This window comes from Acomys minous, assembly GCF_964271855.1.
Source record: "Acomys minous genome assembly, chromosome: 13".
Taxonomy (NCBI): domain Eukaryota; kingdom Metazoa; phylum Chordata; class Mammalia; order Rodentia; family Muridae; genus Acomys; species Acomys minous.
In genome coordinates, this window is record NC_140495.1 from 104,014,377 (window position 1) to 104,036,021 (window position 21,645).

Below are 21,645 nucleotides of genomic sequence, written 5' to 3' on the forward strand. Positions count from 1 at the left end.
ACAAACCCACAGCCTCTCGCTTCTGGCTCTCCATCCTATCTTTACTGGTGGTAGCGTCGCCTGCCTGCTTTTGTCCTCTCTTCCCTGTGCTCCTGGCCTCAAATAACCCACTATGGTGTGTTGGCACATCCCTACTGTACCGCCCAAATCTATGTGCTGTGGTGCTAGCTCCTGGTTCTTTATGATGAAATGGCAGGCGGCCAGGCACAGACTCTTGCCCATTATAGTCCTAGCACTAAGAGGCTGAGGGAGGAGAGCTGCCCAACTGCCTTAAGTTTGGGGCCAGCTTGGGCTACACAGTGAGTTTTAACTACAAAGTAAGACCTTGTCTCAAAACACTTTTTTTTTTCTGAAAGGAAAGGCAGTCCACTGACTGCCTCAGGAGACAGGTGGGATGGTTAGCTCTGGCTGTCAAGCTGACACAATGGGAGTGTCTCAATGACACACTGTTTCTTAAGTGGGTAGAGGGGGGAAGAGCCACCTGAATACGGGCGCCACCATGACGTGGCTGAGCTCGGGACTGAGTGAAAAGCAGAGGGCAAGCTCAGCACCAGCGTGCTCGCATTACGTCACCACTCTCTGCTCTTGACTGTGGTAGAATGTGACCAGCTGCTCTGAGCTCCTGCGGCCGTTACGTCCCTGAATTGATGGGACTGTAACCTGAAATTGTGGGTCAAACAAACCCTTTCTCCCGTGTGTTGCTTTTGCCAGGTTATTTTTGGGGCAACAGGAAATGAACAAAGACACGGGTCTTGGGAATGAGAAGATGGCTCAGTGGTTAAGGGCACTTGCTGCTCTTGCAGAGATCCCAGGTTCAGTTCCCAGCAATGACATGGTAGTTCACAATTATTTGTAACTGCAGCTTTAGGCATCCTGCACCTTCTCCTGACCTCCACAGACACGTCGCACCCTTGGTGCACTTACATATGTGCAGGCAAAATACTAATACAAATGAAAACAAGCAAAAGAATTGTAAGGGCACAGGGTCCACATACAAAGGTGGTTTAAATAAAATGAAGTCCCCTTTGCAAATGAGGCCATCAAGGTGGCCCTAATCTTACTTGTCCTTAGATGAGGACCATGAAGCAGTACACTCGATGGTGGGAAGGCCACACAGAGGGAAGACACCATCTGCCAGCCAAGGGGGACCAGGAAGACCAAGCCCCGCCCCCCCACCCCGTCACAACTGGCACTCACACTTCTCCAAAACCACGGAGACAATTTTACGCCACTGGGTCCGTAGTACTGCCAGACAAGTCCACCTTCTCAGAATCGATGAAGAACAAGCAGCCAGGGAGAGGCCTAGGGAAGACCCCATCTCTACTAGTTACCGCTGTAGGCAGAGGACCTCTCTGTGGCCAAGTGGTCAGTTACCTGGGGACCTTTAAGATGTGTCTCCACCAGGAACCAGATGACAAGGCCCCCTTTTTCAAAGGAGAAAACTAAGGCTAACAGTTGCATGCTGTGTTAACACCAGTTAGACCCTACCGATTAACTGGAAGTCAACTGCCTGTGGGGCTGTGTGCGCAGAAAGCACTAAGGACACTGGTGGGCCGGCTCTGAGGGGGCTGGCCAATGCCAGCTGGGCTTCCTCTCCTCTAAGGACTGCTGCAGCTAGTTAGGGTCACTGCCCAGCCAGAGCGGTCCCCCCTGCCCGCAGTGAAGAAGTAGGACTAAACGTGGAGCTGAGGTATACTGAGGCAGAAAAAGGAGCCCCTCACTGGCCACTGGGCCTCCAAGCCCCCACATCCTCAGGCACCCGGTGGCACGGCCTCTTGGTGGGATGCCTAAGTCTACAAACCTCACTGGATGGAAACAGCAGGACTGCGCAACAGGCGGGTTAGGCCACTGTCTGCCCCGTTAGAACACAAGGATGGCCCACGCCCTTGGCCTTAGCTGCCTTATTTCCAAGGCCTGACGTGGCTTTAGCTCCCAAGAACACGTGTAGAAAACAGTCTCCTGCCATCTTATGCATGGAGACGTCCCTGGATTGCACGGGAGAGAACCTGTGCATTTAAGGATAAACAGGGAAGCAGCAAGTCCTGTCAGGAGAAGCTGGAGGCCCTGCTTAGCTACTTCAGCCTTCGCTGAGGGGGCGGGCACAAAGCCTCACTCGGCAGCTGGTGCCTCAGTTCCTTCCCACAGTTAGGACCAAAGGGCTGGAGTCTTATGGCCATGCTTCTGGCCTGGAGCTGACCTGCCCTCCTGCTCCCCGCCCCTAACTACTCACTTTCCACTAAAGAAAGAGCTGGGACTGCACACCTTGCTCTGGGCTGGGGGTGGAGGTGGGGGTAGGGGTGGGGGTTATACTGCTCCCCCCGCCGGTCTGACAGCTGGAGCATCCACTGTACTACTGCACTCCAGTGTGCCCTAGCACCATACCTAGGCAGGAGTCACATGACTAGGCATAATGTCAAACCCCAAGTGAGGAGACAACAAGGCCTAAATGTGGGAGATCAGGCTGGGGTGGGACTTGGGGGTTATCTGAGGTGCAGGGAAGCTTGTTTAAAAAAAAAAAATGGAGCCAGGCATGGTGGCACACACCTTTAATCCTAGCAGAGGCAGGTGGACCACAGTGAGTTCCAGGCCAGCCTGATCTACAGAGCAAGTCCAGGACAGCCAAGGCTATGCAGAGAAACTCTGTTGGGGGGGGGGGGGGGAATGGAGCTGGCCCAGTCAAGACAGTACCAAGTGTGGGTAAGGAAGGGGGCAAAAGCCTCACACAGAAGTGCCCAGTGGTAAGACACCCCAGGGGGCAGGAAGTAATTCTCTCTAGATGATTCTTTCAACTTTCTGTAATTCTGCAATTACTCCAAAGTAAAAATAACACTAAGGTCAGTGGAAACTGGCCCAAACAGTAACACGCCTAGCCGCACACAGACCGAGGGATGTTGGAGCAGGCTACTGAGAATGCTGGCTAGAATGTGACCTTCTTAGCCCTCCGTGGCTCCAGAGCAGCAGAACCGAACAGGCTGTTCCTGCGGAGGCACAGGCTTTGGAATGCTGAGGTCATGCAGAAGCTGAAGGCCTGACACAGCCCTAGGGTCCTGCTGCACTTGGCGCTGACGTCTCCCCTCGCTTCACTGCGCTCTCTGCACAGGCTGACGCTTACGCCCTGGAGGCACAAAGACCGGCCCAGAAACAGGCAGCAACCAGACAGACCCGGGCAGCATCCATGATGAGGACAGGGTGTGGCTGCTTCCAGGCGCCCCGTACTACCAGTTGTCACAGCATCAGCCGCAGCCCTCGCCCTATGAAGGAAGGAGAGAGGGCCCAGCAACATAGCTAAAGAGTGACAGGAACAACAGCCATCCTGGGGCAGGATGTCTCAGCCCCAGCTTCTTTACCCCCAGAGAACTGGGGCTTGGAACGGGTGCCAGGATGACTGGGTCCAGAGCAGGCGACGCCGCACTGCACAGCCAGTGACCCTCATCTACAGCTTACTCTCGAGGATGCGCAATGTTTAAAATAAAACCTGCAACACAGTTGAGACCTAAACTGATCACCACTGACCAGGGGAGGGACTGGAGAGACCAGAAGGAAAAGAGCAGCAGCAGCCTCAGCCCAGGACCAGTGTTTCCCAGCACAAAAGATGAAGACGTCGTCACCAGGCTACCCTGGGCTGCTCAGTACCCACAGGCCCCAGGGAGAGGGACAAGTGCTAGTACTCCGTACTGGTCAGCTTTTTAGTACTGTGACAAAACAGCTGAGATAAGCAGCACCAGGGAGGCTGAGGCAAGAAGACTGTCGTGAGTTCAAGGTCAATGTGGACTACAGTAAGACTATGTTTCAGGGAAAAAAAAAAAAGAACAATTTTAAAAAGGAAGTAGGCTGGAGAGCTCAGGCAGTAGAAGTGCTTGCTGTGCAAGCCTGAAGACCGGAGTTCAAACCCCAGGCCCTACAGCAGACAGCAATAGTAAACTCCCTCAGTTGTCATGACTCCAAACATATGAGGTGGCTCATGTGCTTGCACTTGTGCACATATACACACACACATTGTAATACAGACCAATAAGAACACATAAAATTAAAATTTAAAAAGGAGGAAGGGCCAGGAAAGGTGGGGAGAGCTACCCTAAGTCCAGGCTGTACGTGTGTTCCATGGCCTGGAGTCCTAGACTGCAGAAGAGGAGAAAGTGAGTTGAACGTTAAGTATTTGCCATTCGCTGCTTCCTGACTGTGAGCAGAGGCAGAGGCTCAAGAAGGCCCCTGGGTAGCAATGGGCCAGGAAAACCCTACAGAGTCACTGGGGTTGCCAAGGCCCTAAAAATATGGTGTCTCCGTGTGGAGTTTGGGAAACACACAGGGCAAGGGTATCTGAAGGGAGGCAGCCAGATCACAGGCAGAGCCTGACCATAGGACAGGAGCTTCTAACAGCACGGTAACATCTACACACAGCACACACAAGCCTTTCCACTTCTTGTCCACCTGCCAAAACTTTATCTCAAAACCTACAGTTGCCCTCTAGCCTAGCTGCTGATGGATGACGTGAGTGAGGGGCAAAAAGACTCAGCAGGACACTGGCAGTAAAGCTCCACAAACAGCAGAAATATGCTGGGAACCCAAAATAGCCCAGCCACTTGGTCCACAGAAGTAGGTTTAGAAACAGCACCCACATGCTCAGACAACATGTGCTCCTGCCCGTCCTCCCCAGGCAGGAATGTCCTCCCAGGCAAGCAAGTGTCCAAAACACAGCCCACCAAGGAGAGGGTAGATGCCCCTAGAGAGGCAAACAGCCTTCAGAGTCCTGCACCCCATCACAACACTGGCGGTAGGCACAGGGTTCCCACCCCTCGGAGGGTTTTGAAGCAGCTGGGGACAACCTATAAGGACAGAAGAGCTCCTGGGTCTTCTGGTCCTGGACAGGAGCTATCAGGCCATCTCACCAGCACTAGAAAGAAAGGCAGCCTCACTGAAGCCACCTGCCACCAGCTGAGATGGCCTGGGACAAAGCACAGTGGTGATACTCCAGGTGCCCACAGGCCAAAGGACCAGGTAGGTCCTGAACAGACCAGGAGCATGTGAGAGATCCCATGTGAACACAGGTGGACAGTTAACATGACTGTCACACACAGGACCAGGCTTAGCAGGTCACCTCAAGGAAGGCTGGGGTGTTTCTATTGATGCTTCTGTTATGAGTTACTTTTCAGACAACTCCAGGTAGAGCTGGCCCTAATGGTCACGTCTCTGCACCAGGGCAGCAGCAGTCCACAGGGCTGGCTCCTAGGCCTCTAGCAGGACAGGATGAAGGGGTCATACCCAACAACCCTCAAGACTGACCATGCCAGGCCCAAGAGCCCTACACACCAGGTCCTGTTTCCTGGGGCCTAGGGAGGCAAGGCCCTCTACAGTCCTGACCTTCAACACCACCACAGACGTGCAACCCATGCTGGGTCCAGCACTGAGCACAGGAAGCACACAGGCCCGAGGCTGGCTGGTGAGCCCACACCCACATCTACTGCATGTTCTGCTACTGTGCGTAAACAGTTTTCCTAAGGCCTTAAACCCAACAGGCACCTCTAGGCTGATGAAGGTGTGGCCTGTCACGCTTGCTGTTGGAACATGCTGCAGTCACTATCACAGGTGCAGCCTTGCCTTGTTTCCAACTTAGGCCAGCCTCTATGCTCAAGCTCTGAAAAGATAATCGGATAGGTGCTGGCACGCGATAAACCAAAGCTGCAGGAAGGCTGTGGCAATAGGTAGGCTAGAGCCCGGCCCCAGCTGGCTCCCTGCTGGCACATACCAACACTTCCACGTCACGCTCCACAACTAAGGGACCCAAGAAATGTCACTGGAAGGGACACACAGAAAGTCATTGCACCATGTCTGCCAACCGTGATTTGGTGTCTCAATATTTGTCCACCAGTAGGTCAGCCTAGCACCCCACAGGGAGCGCTTTCAGCGCCCTCCCACAGCTTGGCAGCCAGCACGCACACAACACTGCAGCCAAGGGCGGCTCATGCTGTGACTTGCTTCTAGAGCTCGGTCCGTAATTCACTGGGGTGCGCACGTGCTACGCCTGGGAGCCGAGTGGAACAGCGGAGAGTGTATCCTATGGGCTCTGTCAGAGCCCTGATTTCACAGCCGCCTCTTAAACAAACTCCCAAAGAACTTTCCTCCTCCTAGAGGTCTGTACACAGTGGCTTCCAACAGGTCCTCTGCCCCAGGAGCTAAGGGAATGAGGCTTTGCTGCCCTCTGCTGACCAGAGTGAGAGTGCACAGAGGACTGGCACTCACAGAAGGGGACGCTGCAAGGTCACGTTCTCTCACTCTGCTCAGCATAGGGGAGGTCAGGCGTCAGAAAAGATGGCTACTGTAGCCACTGGGCTCAGGAACCTGTCACACGATGCCTAAGACCATGTGTGTGCACTTTGGGTTTCCTGCACTGTAGCTCTGCAGCCACATCGCCCAGCCTAGAGCTCCTAATGACCTGTTTCCCCAACAACTCCCGGTGGCCTTCACACCCAGCAGCATGCTGACCATGGGCAATGTTGTTGCCACGTTTCTCACAGCCCCTGCCCGCCCCTGGATCCTCTCCCCATCCTGCCCACATCTCAGAGCTGGAGTCTGGAAATGGATTTGGGCTGATTTTCTGCAATGTTCCAGTGTGCAGAGACAAGAGAACTGGACAAAGCATGTGAACGTGTGCTTGTGGACTGTCAGCTTCATGGCCAAGGTCAGTAGAGGCAGGTGCCAGACAGCACACTGTGACCATCTGCATGTGTCATGCCCAGGCTCCCTGCACCACATCAAGCTGACTACACACCAGGTAACACCCTGTGCAGGATGGGGTGGGAGAAAGAATGCTCGGTGGCAGCTGCCACAACACCTTCAGCCCTGCCAGAAGAGCAGGCAGGGGAGTAGTAAACTACTTCACATGGGGGGGGTTCGGGATCCCACAGGGAAGACCCTCTAGCCCACAGGACAAAGATGAGTTTATTGGCCGAGGGTGGGGGCAAGCGGTGGACACACATAGGTCAGGAGGCCCACAGCATAGCTGCAGAGCCCAACACCTCCCAGAAGGCAGAGATCTTGTCTGCCTCAGGAAGGCAAGCTCAGGGGAGCAGGAAGGGAGCTAGCTTCCAAGGCACCAACAGAAAGATGAGAGATGCCACCAGCAAAGCAGTCACAGGGACAAAGGCCCTACCACCTCCTGGGTGGTACACGGCGGGGTAGCCTCTGTGTGCACAGTGGTCATGGCAGATGTCTGTCCTCCTTAGGGCCATGCCAGTTATAGCCAGCTCAGCTCCCGGGCCGGAAGTACAGAGCTACTTCTGACTCAGTCCTGGGCAAGGATGAGACACGGGGCAAGAGGTGTTGCAATGACGCATGCAGAAAAGCACCAGCAGGCACTGCTTGTGCCTCTGAAACCAGCAGGTCACTGAGCAGATTGTGGGGGCAGATGAAGTCCTGGGTAAGTGTGTGTTGTTGACATGGGCACAGCCATGTCAAGGAGCCCAAGGCCTCAGAGCCATAGAAATGGCAAAGTCTTCTGGTCCAAGTACAGTGTTTATCATCGACCAGTGTGGGCAAAAACTACCAGCTACAGCTTCCGCCTCCCAGATGACTGCAATGTGAGACTGCTCCCCTACAGAGACACCCCCCACCCCCATGCTAGATAGATTGGTGCCTGACACAAGCTAGAGTCGTCAGAGGAGGGAGCCTCAAATGAGAAAACGCCTCCATAAGATCCAGCTGTAGACAACCGTGTAGGGTACTTTCTTATTACTGATTGATAAGGGAGGGCCCAGCCCATTGTAGGCAGTACCATCCCCGGGCTGGTGGTCCTTGGTTCAATAAGAAAGCAGGTTGAGCAAGCCAGTAAGCAGCACCCCTTCATGGGGTCTGCATCAGCTCCTGCCTCCAGGTTCCGGCCCTCTTTGAGTTCCTGCCTGGCTTTTCCCAATGAACTGCAACACTAAGTGAAATAAACCCTTTCCTCTCCAAGCTATTTGGTCATAGTGTTTCACCATAGCAATAGACACCCTAAGACCCCTGAGTTCCCAGGTTGCCTGGGTGTCTTCCATCAGAGCAAGCACAGCCCGCCAGAGGTTTCCTGTGCATGTGTCCGTCCTTTCTTCATTCCTGCACTGCCCCAGTCAGGTTTTTAGGACCAAGTCATGTAGGACACAGCAAGAGACGGAGTCATGGACTCAGCTCTCTCCATGCCCTATGCCCACTTTGACACAAGCCAGGGCCCCCTGCACCTGCCTGCTTTAGGGTCTAAGCTGGGCAGGAGCAGAAGTGACCAGCACCAAGAACACAAAAGGTACCAGCCAGCCAGAAGAGTCATGTGGAGAGGGTCTGAGACGAGACCTGGGACGCTGGGAGATCCAGGCTTTGACAGTCTCAGCCAGGTGGGAACAAGCTGAAGCACTGGTTGTCCTTTCCTGGGGTTGTCACTACACATGGGGCTGTCCCTGAAGGGACTGCAGACACTGCTGTGCCCCTACAAGCTGCTGATCTTTCGTGCTATCGGGCAGAGGAAGAGCCAGGTCTGCCCCACTTCATCAGAACCCTCTATGCGGTCTAACAGTTGCCTACGCCTTGCCTACAGTTAACTGATGACGTATGTGGGGCTCAGGGCTAGAGTAACAACTGGAGACACAGTCAGTCAGAAGGGCCCCAAGGAGGTGGGGGCTGGTTAGGTAAGTGATACATACATCAAGGAAACTGCAGAGGAGAGTCCCTGGAGGTGTCTCAGAGACTACCCCCAAGGGACTAAGGTTGGCTATAGACCGGACAAGTCCTGCACTCAGGAGCACCTCTCCTGGGCACTCTGTGCCCCCAAACACACGCACTGAGGCAAGACTCATGGGCGCGGAGAAGCAGGGCTACGCCTTGGCTAGAGCTATTCATGGTCCAAGCCGTCTCCTCCATCTCACACTAACACTCTCGTCCCTATGACCCACTCAAAGAGGCAGGACATGGGCAACACACACACCTGAAGAGACCGAAGGCCACTCTAGAAAGGCTGTGAACTCAGGTGTGACTATTCATCCCTTATCTGAGGTTTTATGCACATAGACTTTTTAAAAATTTTCTAAAACATCATCTGAAGGATTCAACCAGGCACGATTAACTGTTAAGTTAACCCTTTTGAGAAAGTACTGCTATCAAGTGGTGGCCGGTGAGGGAGAGGATGACTGGTAGCCCTAGGACCATCCAAACAACAGGGCTTAGCGGAGATGCTAACAGGAAAAGAACAAGACAGAGTTGAGGGAGGCACTGCCATGGTAAGGCCTGATGGCCAACCAAGGTCTTCAGGGTCCAGTTGGCAGTAAGGGGACCCATAGCTCAGCTGAAACCAGGGAACATCTCACTGTCCCTAAGAAGGACATACCAACTCCTCTGAAGAGGTCTAGCCTGGTCACCTGGCCTCAGGAAACGCTGGTTCCTGGATGCCTGGACCTTTCTGGATACGGTAGCCTAAATCTGCCACCATTTTATATATTCTAGGACTGGTGGTGCATGCCTATGACACCAGCACTCAGGAGGCAGAAGCAGGCAGATCTCTGTGAGTTCAAGGCCAGCCTGGTCTACATAGTGAGTTCCGGAACAGCCAGGACTACACAAAGAGACACAGTCTCAAAAAAAAAAAAAAAAAATTAAAAAAAAGCCAATGGTAGCCAGGTGTGGTAGTGCATGCCTTTAAGAAGCAGAGACAGGCTAGCCTGGTCCACAGAGCAAGTTCCAGGATAGGCAGTTCTACTGAGAGAAACCTTATCTTGAGGAGAAAAAAAAAGAAAGAAAGAGAGAGAATGCCTACAGTTATAAGACTTATCAACAACAATTAGGACTGGTTATCTGGCAGTCACAGAGCCTACTTGTATTCTGGCTCCCTGTCAATATACAGGCACGGGATCAGTTTTGTAGGTAAGGTTATCTACTGTATGAGTGCTGGAGAATTTATGAATGAAATGCCAAGCAGGCTGGTCTTGCTTCAGAAGTACTTAGGACGTGAGTGCCAAGGGCAGGCATTGGTACCTGGAACTACTCAACACCATTCTTTCTACTTCGGCGTATTTTAATTTTTTTCTGTAAAAGTAGCACCTCATTTTGTTTTGCTTTGAAACAGGGTCTTTCTTTTTTTTTTTTTTTTCCTTTGGTTTTTCGAGACAGGGTTTCCTCTGTGTAGCCCTGGCTGTTCTGGAACTAACTCTGTAGACCAGGCTGGCCTCAAACTCAGAGCTCTGCTTATCTCTGCCTCCCTTGGGATTAAAGACGTGCACCACTACTGCCTGGCAAGACAGGGTCTTTCTACATAGCCCTGTCTGTCCTAGAATTCAGTAATGTAGTCCAGGCTGGCCTCAAATGTAAATCTCCCTGCCTCTGCCTCCCAAGTGCTAGGATTAAAGGTGTGCACCAAACCATCTGGCCTAACATCTTTTTTAAAGCACAGGCTAGCCCACAGGCAACAGTCAGGTTGCCCTCTTACTTCTCCGAAGGCAGGAACTCACCTTTCTTTAGGGACACCACACTCTTCTGGTCCAGTTCCAGCCGTTGCACCAAGGCACTAGGGTCTATCTGTGTCCTGGCGAAGATGTCATTGTGAACCAACGTCCAGGCCTGAGTCCCAAAGAGAGAAGAGAGAGGGAGACATCAAGCTGACCTTTGGTTTCAGAGTCACACCGTGAGAAGACACCAAGGCAAAAGTCCTCTACTTCTCAGCCAAGGAGGCCCTGGGAGCATAGCTGTGTCTCTGTTCCCAGATCAGGCCTACCCCCAGGCTGTTCCTTCCTGGGCCTATCACACTTGGAACAATCAGAGCAGCTGGGTCTACCAGAAAGTAGAGTAGAGGCCACCAACACAGGGACTGAGCAGGTCCTCCTTGTGACCAGGCAGCTCCCGAAGCAGCTCTGAGGAAGGACACCACTGCTGCTTGCAACTATATGCACACACCGTCCCAGAAATGAACAGAGGGAATCTTCTAAGTACTGGTCCTTGGGCCACCTGGGAGGCTCAAAGATAGGAATGCCAACCATGTTGCTTTCCAGTAGAGCTGGAAAGCACAACTGACCCAAGAGCCTTAAGAATAATCTCTGGGGCCGGGCAGTGGCGGCGCACACCTTGGATCCCAGCACTTGGGAGGCAGAGGCAGGCAGATCTCTGTGAGTTCAAGGCCAGCCTGGTCTACAAAGGGAATCCTGGACAGCCAAGGCTACACAAAGAAACCCTGCCTAAAAAAAATAAAAAATAAATAAAATAAAAAAGGAATAATCTCTGAGCTGGGCATGGTGGTACAAGCCTTTAATCCCAGCATTTGGGAGGCAGAGGCAGGAGGATCGCTGTGATTTCAAGGGCAGCCTGGTCTACAAAATGAGTCCAGGACAGCCAAGGCTACACAGAGAAACCCTGTCTCAAAAACCAAACCAAAACAACAACAACAAAATAATTTCTGTCAACACATGGTTTAAGCTTAAGCTTAGCAAATTTAAAGAAAAATGGGGAAAATGAGACACCAGAGACTACACAGCAAGGAGAGGGTGTAGGAAGAGCTGGAAAGAACTCTCAAACAGTTTAGCCACAACAACAAATAAAAGCTGGGCATGGTGGGCTACAGCCTGGGGTACAAAGAGAGTGAAAAGCCAGGCTAAACCATAGCACTACAGTGAAACCCTGTCTCCAAAAAACAGCATAAAATAGCCAGGCAAAGTGGCGCACGCTGGTAATCCCAGCACTAGAGGAGGCAGAGGCAGGTAGATCTCTGTGAGTTCAAGGCCAGCCTGGACTACAAAGTGAGTCCAGGATAGCCAAGGCTCCACAGAGAAAGCCTGTCTCGGAAAATAAAAGAAGGAAAAGGAGGAGGAAGAAGACATGAATAAATAAGTCTCATCTAGCTGGGCATGGGCCACATTTCTTTACCCTCAGGACTTGGGAGGCAGCGGCAGGGCAATCTCTTGTGAATTTGAGGCCAGCCTTGTCTACAGAGTAAGTACCAGGACAGCCAGGGCTACATGGAGAGACCCTGTCTCAAAAACACCAAAAAAGAAGGAAGGAAGGAAATAAGGATGGATGGATGGACCTCAACTAGGGGTTGGAGTAATGGGCGGCTCAGTGGTTAAAAGCACTTGCTGTTCTTGCAGAGGGCATATGTTTGGGTTCCAGAACACAATGGTGGCTCACAACCATCCCTAACTCTAGTTGGGGGGGATCCATGCTCTCTCTGGTCTCGCCCACATGTGATTTATGCATCCATGCACTCAAAACATACCCATAAAATAAAATATTTTTTTAAAAAAAATCTCATCTGTCAAATGGAATTGTGTCAGCTTTACAGGCGCGTGATACACGGCACGCAGTAAATGCTTGAAAAACACGCTTTAGCATTACTGATGGAAAGCCACTGCCCCCCACGGCCCAATAATGGCCCCTCTGCTGCGCCTATGTAAAGCAGTAAACACTGCTGGGCAGCTGAAGGAGGCGCACCAGGCAAAGAATGTGGCCTATGTGTGGCTATTACCGTGCTGACAAGACTGTGCTGGGTGAAAGAAGCCAACACAAGAGACCACAATCTTCTCCATTCACTCGGGCCGTCCAGAGCACAAGCCAAAAGTGTATTTCTGGTCGCAGGCATGGGTGGGTGGGGCCGTGGAAGGCGGTAAAGAGAAAGTGCTCCTTTTCAGGACACTTAACCTCAGGAACGTTACGCAAAGCCCGGTGAGATTTTTTTAAAAGAAGAGTTTTTGCTAGTACCCTGGGGTGTGGTGGGATGCTCGCCGCCTTCAGCGATGGAGCGCTTCTGGGACACTTCAAAAGAGATGGCACACCGGCTAAAGGACCCTAACTAGAGCGGCCCGGAACCCAAACAGAGGAGGCAGCACTGAAACCCGGGCAGCGTGAAACCCCAGCCATGCCGGATCCCTGCTCGGTGGAGACCCCAGCCATGCTGGGCCACTACTCTACGGACACTCTAGATCTGAGGAGAACCCAGTCCTTCGGGGCCCATGCTCTCCCGAGATTCCCCTTCAGCAGGGACCTGGCCCTGTCCCACCCCCAACCCCTGCACCTCACCTTTACCCCGGCTCCGCCCGCTGAGGCTTGCGGAAGGGCCGGCTCCAAGGCGCAGGGCACAGGGCCGGGTGCAGCCTCCCCATCGGGCCTCACGGCCGCGCGGTGCACGCGAGCCCGCAGCGCCCTCACTTTCCCCATCTTCGCAGGAGGTTTCCGCTGGGTAGCGGCGCTGCCGCACTAGAGGAAGCACCTCCCGGAAGTGCTCCCTGCGGGGCGGAAATAGAAGCCACCGCGCGGTGGATCTGCGTTCCGACGATCACCGGAAGTGCCTCCAGTAGCGCGTGCGCGGTTGCGGTGCATACGCTGAGTATTGCTGCTACAGACTTCAAAGTTCGCCTTTGTGGCTGCTACGGGACCCTTGGTCTTGCAAAGAGCCAGAAAAATTTAAATGACAGAAGCCTCGGGTACATATTACGTGAAATGCCATGTGTCTATGGGACAAACCTGGGGCAGAGGATGAAGACAGGTTCACGCCGGGGCCTTAGCCAAGTGGCCAGTTACTAATGGGGTCTCTACTTGTGCAATATCCTCAAAACAGTTACTGGGGGTTGGACTTTAGTCGTCCACTTAAACGGGAAGCAGGTACCAAGTAGCGAATGACTTAGAGGCCTGCACAGTCGGCTCTGTGCCCACCTAGTAAGGTATTGCATAGTGGAAAGCAAGGCAAGGATGAGAAGTGACTCCAACTGTTCATCAAAATGAATGACACCTGTAGAATAAAATGCAAAGCAAAATGAGCTATGGCTGGGACCACAAAGGAAAGCTGGACCCAGGTCCAGCCAGGGTAATGGCCTTCCTCTTCTGGATGGCAGGACGTCGCTGCTCAGGATCCACAGTGAGGTGGGCAGGCTTTGTAGGGAGAAAGTGTCCCCAAATCAGAGCCGGGTACCCGCTCCCAGACACACACACACACAGAGAGAGAGGGAGAGACAGACAGACAGAGACAGAGAAAGTCTGAAGTAGAGCAAGCCAGGGAAACGGAGCCAGTAAGCATCGTTCCTCTGTGGTGTCTCTTCAGCTCCTGCCTCCAGCGTCCTGCTTGACGTTAAACTCTAACCTCTAAGATGGAATGAACACTTTTCTCCTCAAGTTGGCTTTGATACTTACCATCAGAACGGTGCCGGAGCGGCAGCAGGCTTGCAGGATGTCCTCACCGTTCCATTTCTTCTCGGGGCCGGGGGTGAGGGTGCTACCTGGGCATAAACAAATGTCTTGGAAGAGGTGAATGGCTTCTGTGGCCTTCCTATACCCTTTGAAGGGCCCGGCTACAAGCTTGCTTTGTGGGGTAACTTGGGAATAATGCCCATTGAACTCTTCACAACCTAGCTCATCTCCCTAGAAAACCTGGTAGCCAGAGCCACCCTGAAAGCTAGCCTTTTCTTTTACCTAGGGCAGCTCCCCCGCTTCCAAAGTGTTCTCTCCTTCCCAGCCCTCAGCCGGCTTCGAATCCTGTGCTCTGGGCTGTACATTGGGCCCCCGTGGAGGATGAGCTGTTTAGGGCCAGTTCCAGGGGGTTAGGAATCACAGTCCTTGTCCCAAGGAATGACAAGGGGGAGCTAGTTGGTTAATTCTTTGAGCTCCTCTACTCTTTTTTTTTTTCGTCGCTTGAGGGCGCTCGCGTCCCGCCTTCCCCTGGCTCTGCCTAGCCCCGCCCCTCAGGCCCTGGAACCGTACTATATACTCCAGGGAGACGTGCTTGCAGAAAGCAGGGATGAATGTGGGTGTGAACCACCACCTGCAAGCACATCCATTGGTACAGCTACTGGGGTAACACTGTACCACCACGCCTGGCCCGGGACACACAGCTGCTGATCCCGCAGCAATCAGCAGGGTGGCCCAGATCAGCCCGCCGCCGTCTCCCTCCCCCAAACCCTCCCCCTTTCATCCCCGGCCCCACTGCCACCTCTGCCAGACTTTTCTCTGGAAGGAGGGGCCCCTTGAGCCTCCCACGGAAGTGGCTGGGTTGGCTGGGTAGGAACCTAGGTCTGCCTTGCCTCGAGTGACTTGTCAAGGCCTGAGTTTCCCAAGGCTCAATTTCCCCATTTCTATAGTGGAGGGAAAGGGGGTGTGTGTGTGAAAGTTTCCACAATGGGCTGCGTGAAAACTGTGAGTAAGACGAGAGGGAGGAAGTGCCTGCTGGCCCCTTGTAGCTGAAGCTGGTAGATTCCCAAGGCTGAGCAGAGAAGAGACCCATGGGCCCAATAGGGTGTTGCCCTATAAAGGACAAAGGACAAGCACCAAACCACAGATCAAAAGTACCCAGTACCTCTGAGGCCAGCACCTTCTGGTGACTGAACCGACAGTTCAGAGTCCTAAGTCTGGCTCTGATTTTGCAGGTTTGGTCAGTGCTCTTGGCAATGGGGCAGGGAAGTGGCCTTCTCTCCTTCACACCTTCCTGGGGAGGAGTTGCTTGTTGAGCCACCAAGGCAGCCAAGGCACCAAAGGACACAACTATTTCCCGGCAGTTCCCAAATTCTAGCGATCAGAGGAGAGTTGAGAAAAGGCAGGCTTGAGTGTCCTTGTGCCACGTGCTTTACTGGCCAGTCCCGTGGGAATACTGACTCCACTGATTTTTCTGAAATAGTCTAATTGGTCACCAGGATGGCCTTGAACTCAGAGGTCTGTAGACTCAATTTTCTTAACCAATATATTTTATTACAACTTATTAACCAAGCATACGTCACTTATAACCAGACTAACCAAACCAATAGGAAAAGAGGATTAAGGAACACAGTAACAGAACCATAGGATATCAGTTCCGAGGAACGATTCTCCTGGCATCATCCACATGATTTTTTCTGCTGGAACCTGGAGTAGCCAGAACCTGAAACCTCAGCAGGAGCCGGAGCCCAGAAGCCTTCCCTTGAGCGGTTCTCTCTAGGAGCGTCTAGAAGTGGAGCAAAGGACAGCCGAAATTATCCCAAGTCTTCAAAAAGCCCCACCTCCAGTTATGGGCTCCTTTATATATTTCCTCCCAGAGGCTCACGGGATCTTTTCAGCTAGCAACAATCAAGCTCCCGCACGAGGTGGTTTGTCTTCTGGTGGATTTAACCTCACCTGTTCTCTCACAAGACTGTTCTGATCCCGCACCTGAGATCCACCAGTCTCTGCCTCCTGAGTGCTGGTGTCAAAGGTATGTACCACAACCAGCTTACCTATTATTCTTCCCCACCCCACTTCCGCGCCGCTGAGACAGGGTCTCTCTGTGTAGCCTTGGCTGTCTTGGACTCGCTTTGTAGACCAGGCTGGCCTCGAACTCACAGTGACCCCCCCCCCCCGCCTCTGCCTCCCAAGTGCTGGGATTACAGGTGTGCGCCACCACCACCCAGCTCCTATTATTCTTTACACTCTATTTCTGGGAGCCTGTTGGCCAGTCCCTCTCAGAGCTAACCTACCTAACACTAGGTAGTGCCTAACACTAGGGAAACACATGAAAGTGGGGTGGCATTTTGGGTTGAACCTTTCAGTGTTAAAAAAAGGTGGGTGGGCAGGGAATGGGCTTAGGGACAATACCAGTGGGTTCAAAGATCTGAGAGGTGGCTAGATTTGACAGGAGCCCAGAGTGGGATGTAATGCAAGTATGGGCTGCATCCCAAAGGCCATCCTGGTGTCCAGAGCAGGGATGGTGTGAGAAATAGTGTCTTTATGGTATTCATCGCTCAGACTCTAAAGCTACACCTTCTCTAGGGATGGGGTGGGGGAGTGGGGGGGTGGGGGTGGGAGCTGATTCTCTTATCAAGGCCTCCAAACTCTAGGCCTTCCCCCATGTTGCCCTCACCTTGCCCTCTTGTCCTCTTTTCTTGGGGAAGGCCAAGATCTGACCACTCCACATCCCTGGGCTTGACGGTAGAATGACTTGACTCCTTCCATAACAAAAGAAGCTCACACAGATTCAGAAAGATTAGGAAGAAATGTCCATGTCAGTGCAGATGAAACTGTTAGCGAACTACCCGGGGCTACTGAAGTCATGGACTCCAAGAGAACCTTCTAGACTAATATAATTCCTTCCTACATTCTAAAACATATCCTTATACCCACAAATAAGTGTACTCTCATCCTTCACCAAAGAATCTTCTTTACATATATATGTATCTTTATGCGTGTATATACATATATATGTATGTATCTATATATGTGTGTATGTTCATATACATGTATCTGTGTGCCCCGGCCCATGGGGTTTTTCAAACGGAGACCCTGGGAAAAGGTGTGTGAGTGGGATAGGACAGGAGACACAAGAAACAGGAAGCAAGTCTGGATTCTGATCAAACCTCATTTATTGAAAAAATTCACAGGGTTTTTATAGGCAGGGGAGCATGGGTATTTGCGTAAGCGAGGGTTGCTATGGATACCTAACCATGAAATGCTCCGGCAGGTGTCTACCTTTACAGTTGCTACAATCACAGAAGGGGGAGACAGTCCAGAGAGAGAGGGAAGTTGTAAAAGATCTGATTAGTCAGAAAAAAGTTCTCATAACTGCTGCTCTTGGGCAGCTGGACTTTATCTGATTTTACCAGTAGACTTACTGGAAAAGCTAGTTTATAGCCAGAAAGAAGTAGCTCTTACTATGAGCTCGGGGGTCTTAAAATGACCGTCCTCCACATCTGTACATATATATATATATAACAATAATAAAGGAAAAGAGGCTATCAATTTGAGAGGGAAGATGGCGAATAGCATGTTAGGGATTGAAGGAAGGAAATGATGGAATTATATTTTAATTTAAAGTTAAATATTACAATAAAAAACAAAATTTTTTTTTAGTTCAAATGAAGACTTTTCACTCCACAAACAAAAATCAAAGGTAATTTCATCAGACTCCACAGCCACTGACCTCATCGGTACCTTTCCCCCACACGTACACAGTGTTAGGGATGGACCCAGGCGCCTCACACATCCCTAACCATATACTCTGCCCCTGAGCTGCACCCCAGGGCTCCATTTTGATTGCTTACATCCTCATATGTACTGAACATCTGCTGTGAGCGGGCCTTTTGCAGGACTTTGTCACATGGCCTCAATTGTCCTCAAACACTGGCAGCTAAGGGAAACTGAGGCTTAGAGAAAAAAACGACATGGAGTGTCTCATAAGGGTCTGATCACATGCTTATTGGCCATGCTGTGCCCTGTTGCTACCTCAACTGGCATGACCCCCAAAGAGACAGAGAGGAGCAGAGCAAAAGGACCCAGGGAGACATGATTGCAGAAAGTAGGGGAGAATGTGTTTGCTTTGATGGTTGGAGCCCAGTCCCTCGGCTGACTCGCCTGAGGATGCCAAGTAGCTCTGTTCAGACATTAGTGGAAACCACACACTGAGAAGGAAGCAGCAGTTTGGTAAGACTTGGAAGCAGAAGTGACACAGGCTGAGGGCAAGCAGAGATCTAAGCCAGGTGGGGCCTAGGTTGGGGCTAGGTACCTCCTGTCTGACCTATGAACCTCTGACAGTCCCACAAATCAGCATGGCCCTTGCACTGGAGCAGATTTGACTAGTGTAAAGGTATTTTAGCCTACATGTTTTGGTAATGAACATGTTAGTTCCTCCTCTATCCTTCAACCCACATAGTCCTGTATTACAGCTTGGTTTTTAATCAATTGTTTTTAAAACTTATTTTTTTGGTTTGTTGAGACACGGTTTCTCTGTGTAGCCCTGGATGTCCTAGACTCACTTTGTAGACCAGCCAGGCTGTCCTCTAATTCCCAGAGATCCACCTGCCTCTAGGCACCACCACTGCCTGCCTTTAACCTATTCTTAACTGTTTTGTTGTTTTGATCACATAAATGTTGTTCACTGCTGAGCTAAACTGTAATTATATTTTTTGTGTACGACTTTCTGGCTTTCCTCCAGAGTTGATAATTGCTTAATTTTTTGCCTTGCTCAACCTCTTCTGACTCAGAGCCATGTTTTCTCTGGTAGGTCTGTAAAATGATTCTCAGAATAATTTCCACATAGTCTAGCCTGTTGATTAGTCCCTCTAAGGAGAGCTAGGAATTTGGGTCTAGCGGCCCTATGAGGACTAAAGTCCTGCTGCTCTTTGCCAGACAAAGTTTCTCCATATAGCCGTGGCTGTCCTGGACTCACTTTGTAGACCAGGCTGGCCTCGAACTCACAGACATCTGCCTGCCTCTGCCTCCCAAGTGCTGGGAATAAAGGCGTGAGCCACCACGCCTGGCTAGTCCTGCCGTTCTTGAATACTGTGGCATCGTTTAGTGAATCAAGAAAGCAAGACTTTGGCTTCTTCAGTTCCTTTCCACAAAGACAAAGAAGACAAAGGAGAAAGAGGCCCATCTTGGGGAAAGTGGTTGGGGTGAGGAGCCATTGTGGTCAAGACTGGGAGGGATGGTTACAGCCCTGCTTCTCCCCGCCTTCCTGCGCTCACACCAGGCTGCCCTGCACTGGAAGGGCTGGGATTCCCCTTGTGCCTGTTTGTGTGGTTCGAAAAGACCGAGGGAAGAAAGAGCCCAGAGCACACTGCACGCTGCCCACCGGCTTCCTGTGCTGCAACTTGCCTACTGGGGCTCTAGCCTGCCTCTTCCTCTGGCCCACCTTCCTCCTCCTCTGCCTTATCTGCCTCCCGCCCCGCCCCTGGCTAACCGCAGAGTGGGCCAGAGCTAAATCTACTCTGAAGAAGGAAGTCTCTCTGGGAAGGAGTCAAAAAGAGGCAAAGATGGGGGCAGGGCATGAAAAGACTAGAGTTGGGCCTGAGGGAAACTTGAGCAGATCAGGTGGGAGGCATAGGGAGGCTCAGGGCTGGGGGCAGTCTGGGAGCATTCTGGGAGCTTTGCAGCGTATTCGAAGGACAAAGTGTATTGTGTTTCAGTTCTTCCTCCTTGATCTCTGCTGGCATTGGGCCCCCGGTGTGGGCAGGCTTTCTGGTACTTTCTGCAGATCCCATCCCTCACCAACCTCTCCCATTGACCCTCCGGCATCCCCTCAATGTTAAGTGCAACACCATGTCCCAGAATCCTACTTACCACAAAGGGCTGCCAGCTTCATAGCGGTAGTTGTGGTTGTAGTGGGGCTGGGGAAGGAAGCCACACATGGCTGTGCTTGCAGCTTGCGTGGGAAGAGAAAAGAACACTCACATTCCCAGTCTTCTGAGTCTCCCCACCCTCTTCTTCTTTTTTTTTTTTTTTTTTTTTTTTTTGGATTTTTGAGACAGGGTTTCTCTGTGTGTAGCTTTGGCCACCCTGGACTCACTTTGTAGACCAGGCTGGCCTTGAACTCACAGACATCTGCCTGCCTCTGCCTCCCGAGTGCTGGGATTAAAGGCGTGCGCCACCACACCCAGCTTCCCACCCTCTTCTTTCCTTCTGTTTTTGTTTGTTTGTTTGTTTAAGTTGGAACCTGACAAAGCCAAGGATGGTCTTGAACTTCTGACCCTCCTGCCTTCCTCTTCCAAGTACTGGGATTACAGGCATGTAACACTACCCCTAGGGCAATGCTGGGGTTTGAACCCAAGGCTTCGTGGATGCTAGCTAAGCACTGTACCCACTAATCTATAACTCTTCTCTCTGTCTTGCTTCCTGCTTACCCTTGCCTGCCAGGCCTGATTTATATTCTGGGTCCCCAACCACTCCATATCATGACATGCTTGCCTCTTAACACAACACAGTGTTCTTGTAGGGCCAATTGCTTGCTCTCTGTACCAGGGAGAGCTCTCACCCACCTTGGTGAATTTAATCCCCTATAGGTGTGGATGAAAGAGACACAAATGAAACTGCTGGGCCTACAAGAAGGGAAGCCACTGGCTCCCAGAATACAACTCCTGTCCTGCTCATCCCTCCAACCTCAGGGCCCGGCTCCTGCCTGGACCACTTGAGGAAGCACACAGTACTGCAGCTCAGCACATCTGTACAATGGAAGCCTGGTCTTGTTCTCAGGGACCACACCGCCCTCCCAACTTGGACCAGCTACAACCAAAAAAGCCCAGTAGCTTGCCACTAGCTGCTTAGGCCTTGTGCCCAGCTGGCCACCTCTGGCCTCTACCAGGAAGCTGGTAGTTTCCGGCTCCTCTCGGACCATGCTTCCCTCTAGGCATGGGCATGTTTGGGGTTTTAGCTGGATGAATTGCTTCCTGTACTTGCTAGAATTTCATATTTTTAAAAAAAAGTGTGAACTGGCTTTGATTTCCAGCTTTGGGGGCAGGCAGTATATCAAATAGACAGATAAGGAGGAAGGAAAGTTAGATGACTCCGGGGCTCCGGGTGCTGGCCTGCCCTAGTGTATCCCTGCATTGGAACTCTGTGGGAAGTCAGAAGGGAGGTGGGGAGAAAGAAGGTGCACACACACACACACACACACACACACACACACACACACACACAAACACACCACCACCAACAACAACAACAACAACAAGGCATCTGAGCATCTAGAGGCGGGGGCTGGGGAGGTGGTGGTGATGGGGGTGGAGAGGTAGGAGGGACGGGGCAGGTGTCTCCCCTGTTGTGTCGTTATTGCTGAGTTCCCACTCATAGCTTGTTCCCTCCAGTCCTGCCCAGCCATCCATACTAGGCTCTCAAAATCAAGTTGCTCTCTCTTCTTCATCCAGCTGCTGCAGGGTCCCTGCCTTGTCTCAATGGCTTCATGCCCTCACCTGGACTCCCACACAACATGCTTCCCTGGTCTTT

The 21,645-nt window shown here is 51.9% G+C and overlaps 1 protein-coding gene and 2 long non-coding RNA genes across 3 annotated transcripts in view; 1 reads left to right on the forward strand and 2 right to left on the reverse strand.

Moving 5' to 3' along the window:
- The window catches only part of SLX9 (SLX9 ribosome biogenesis factor), a 28,449-nt gene extending 15,220 nt beyond the window's left edge, over nt 1–13,229 (reverse strand). The window contains exons 1-2 of the mRNA XM_084754309.1: nt 13,015–13,229; nt 10,461–10,569 (exon numbers count right to left, since the gene is read on the reverse strand). Of these exons, the coding sequence (XP_084610435.1) occupies nt 10,461–10,569; nt 13,015–13,152 (247 nt within the window). The 5' untranslated portion in view covers nt 13,153–13,229. The remainder of the gene's footprint in view (nt 1–10,460; nt 10,570–13,014) is intronic.
- An 86-nt stretch (nt 13,230–13,315) lies between these two features.
- LOC311581770 lies at nt 13,316–16,193 on the forward strand. The gene is made up of 3 exons (XR_014773889.1): nt 13,316–13,418; nt 14,033–14,235; nt 15,993–16,193. It is a non-coding gene; the product is annotated as an uncharacterized lncRNA (long non-coding RNA).
- On the reverse strand, nt 15,648–20,243 carry LOC311581771. The gene is made up of 2 exons (XR_014773890.1): nt 19,987–20,243; nt 15,648–15,901 (listed from the first exon to the last, which is right to left on the reverse strand). It is a non-coding gene; the product is annotated as an uncharacterized lncRNA (long non-coding RNA).
- Between the last annotated feature and the right edge of the window lie 1,402 nt (nt 20,244–21,645).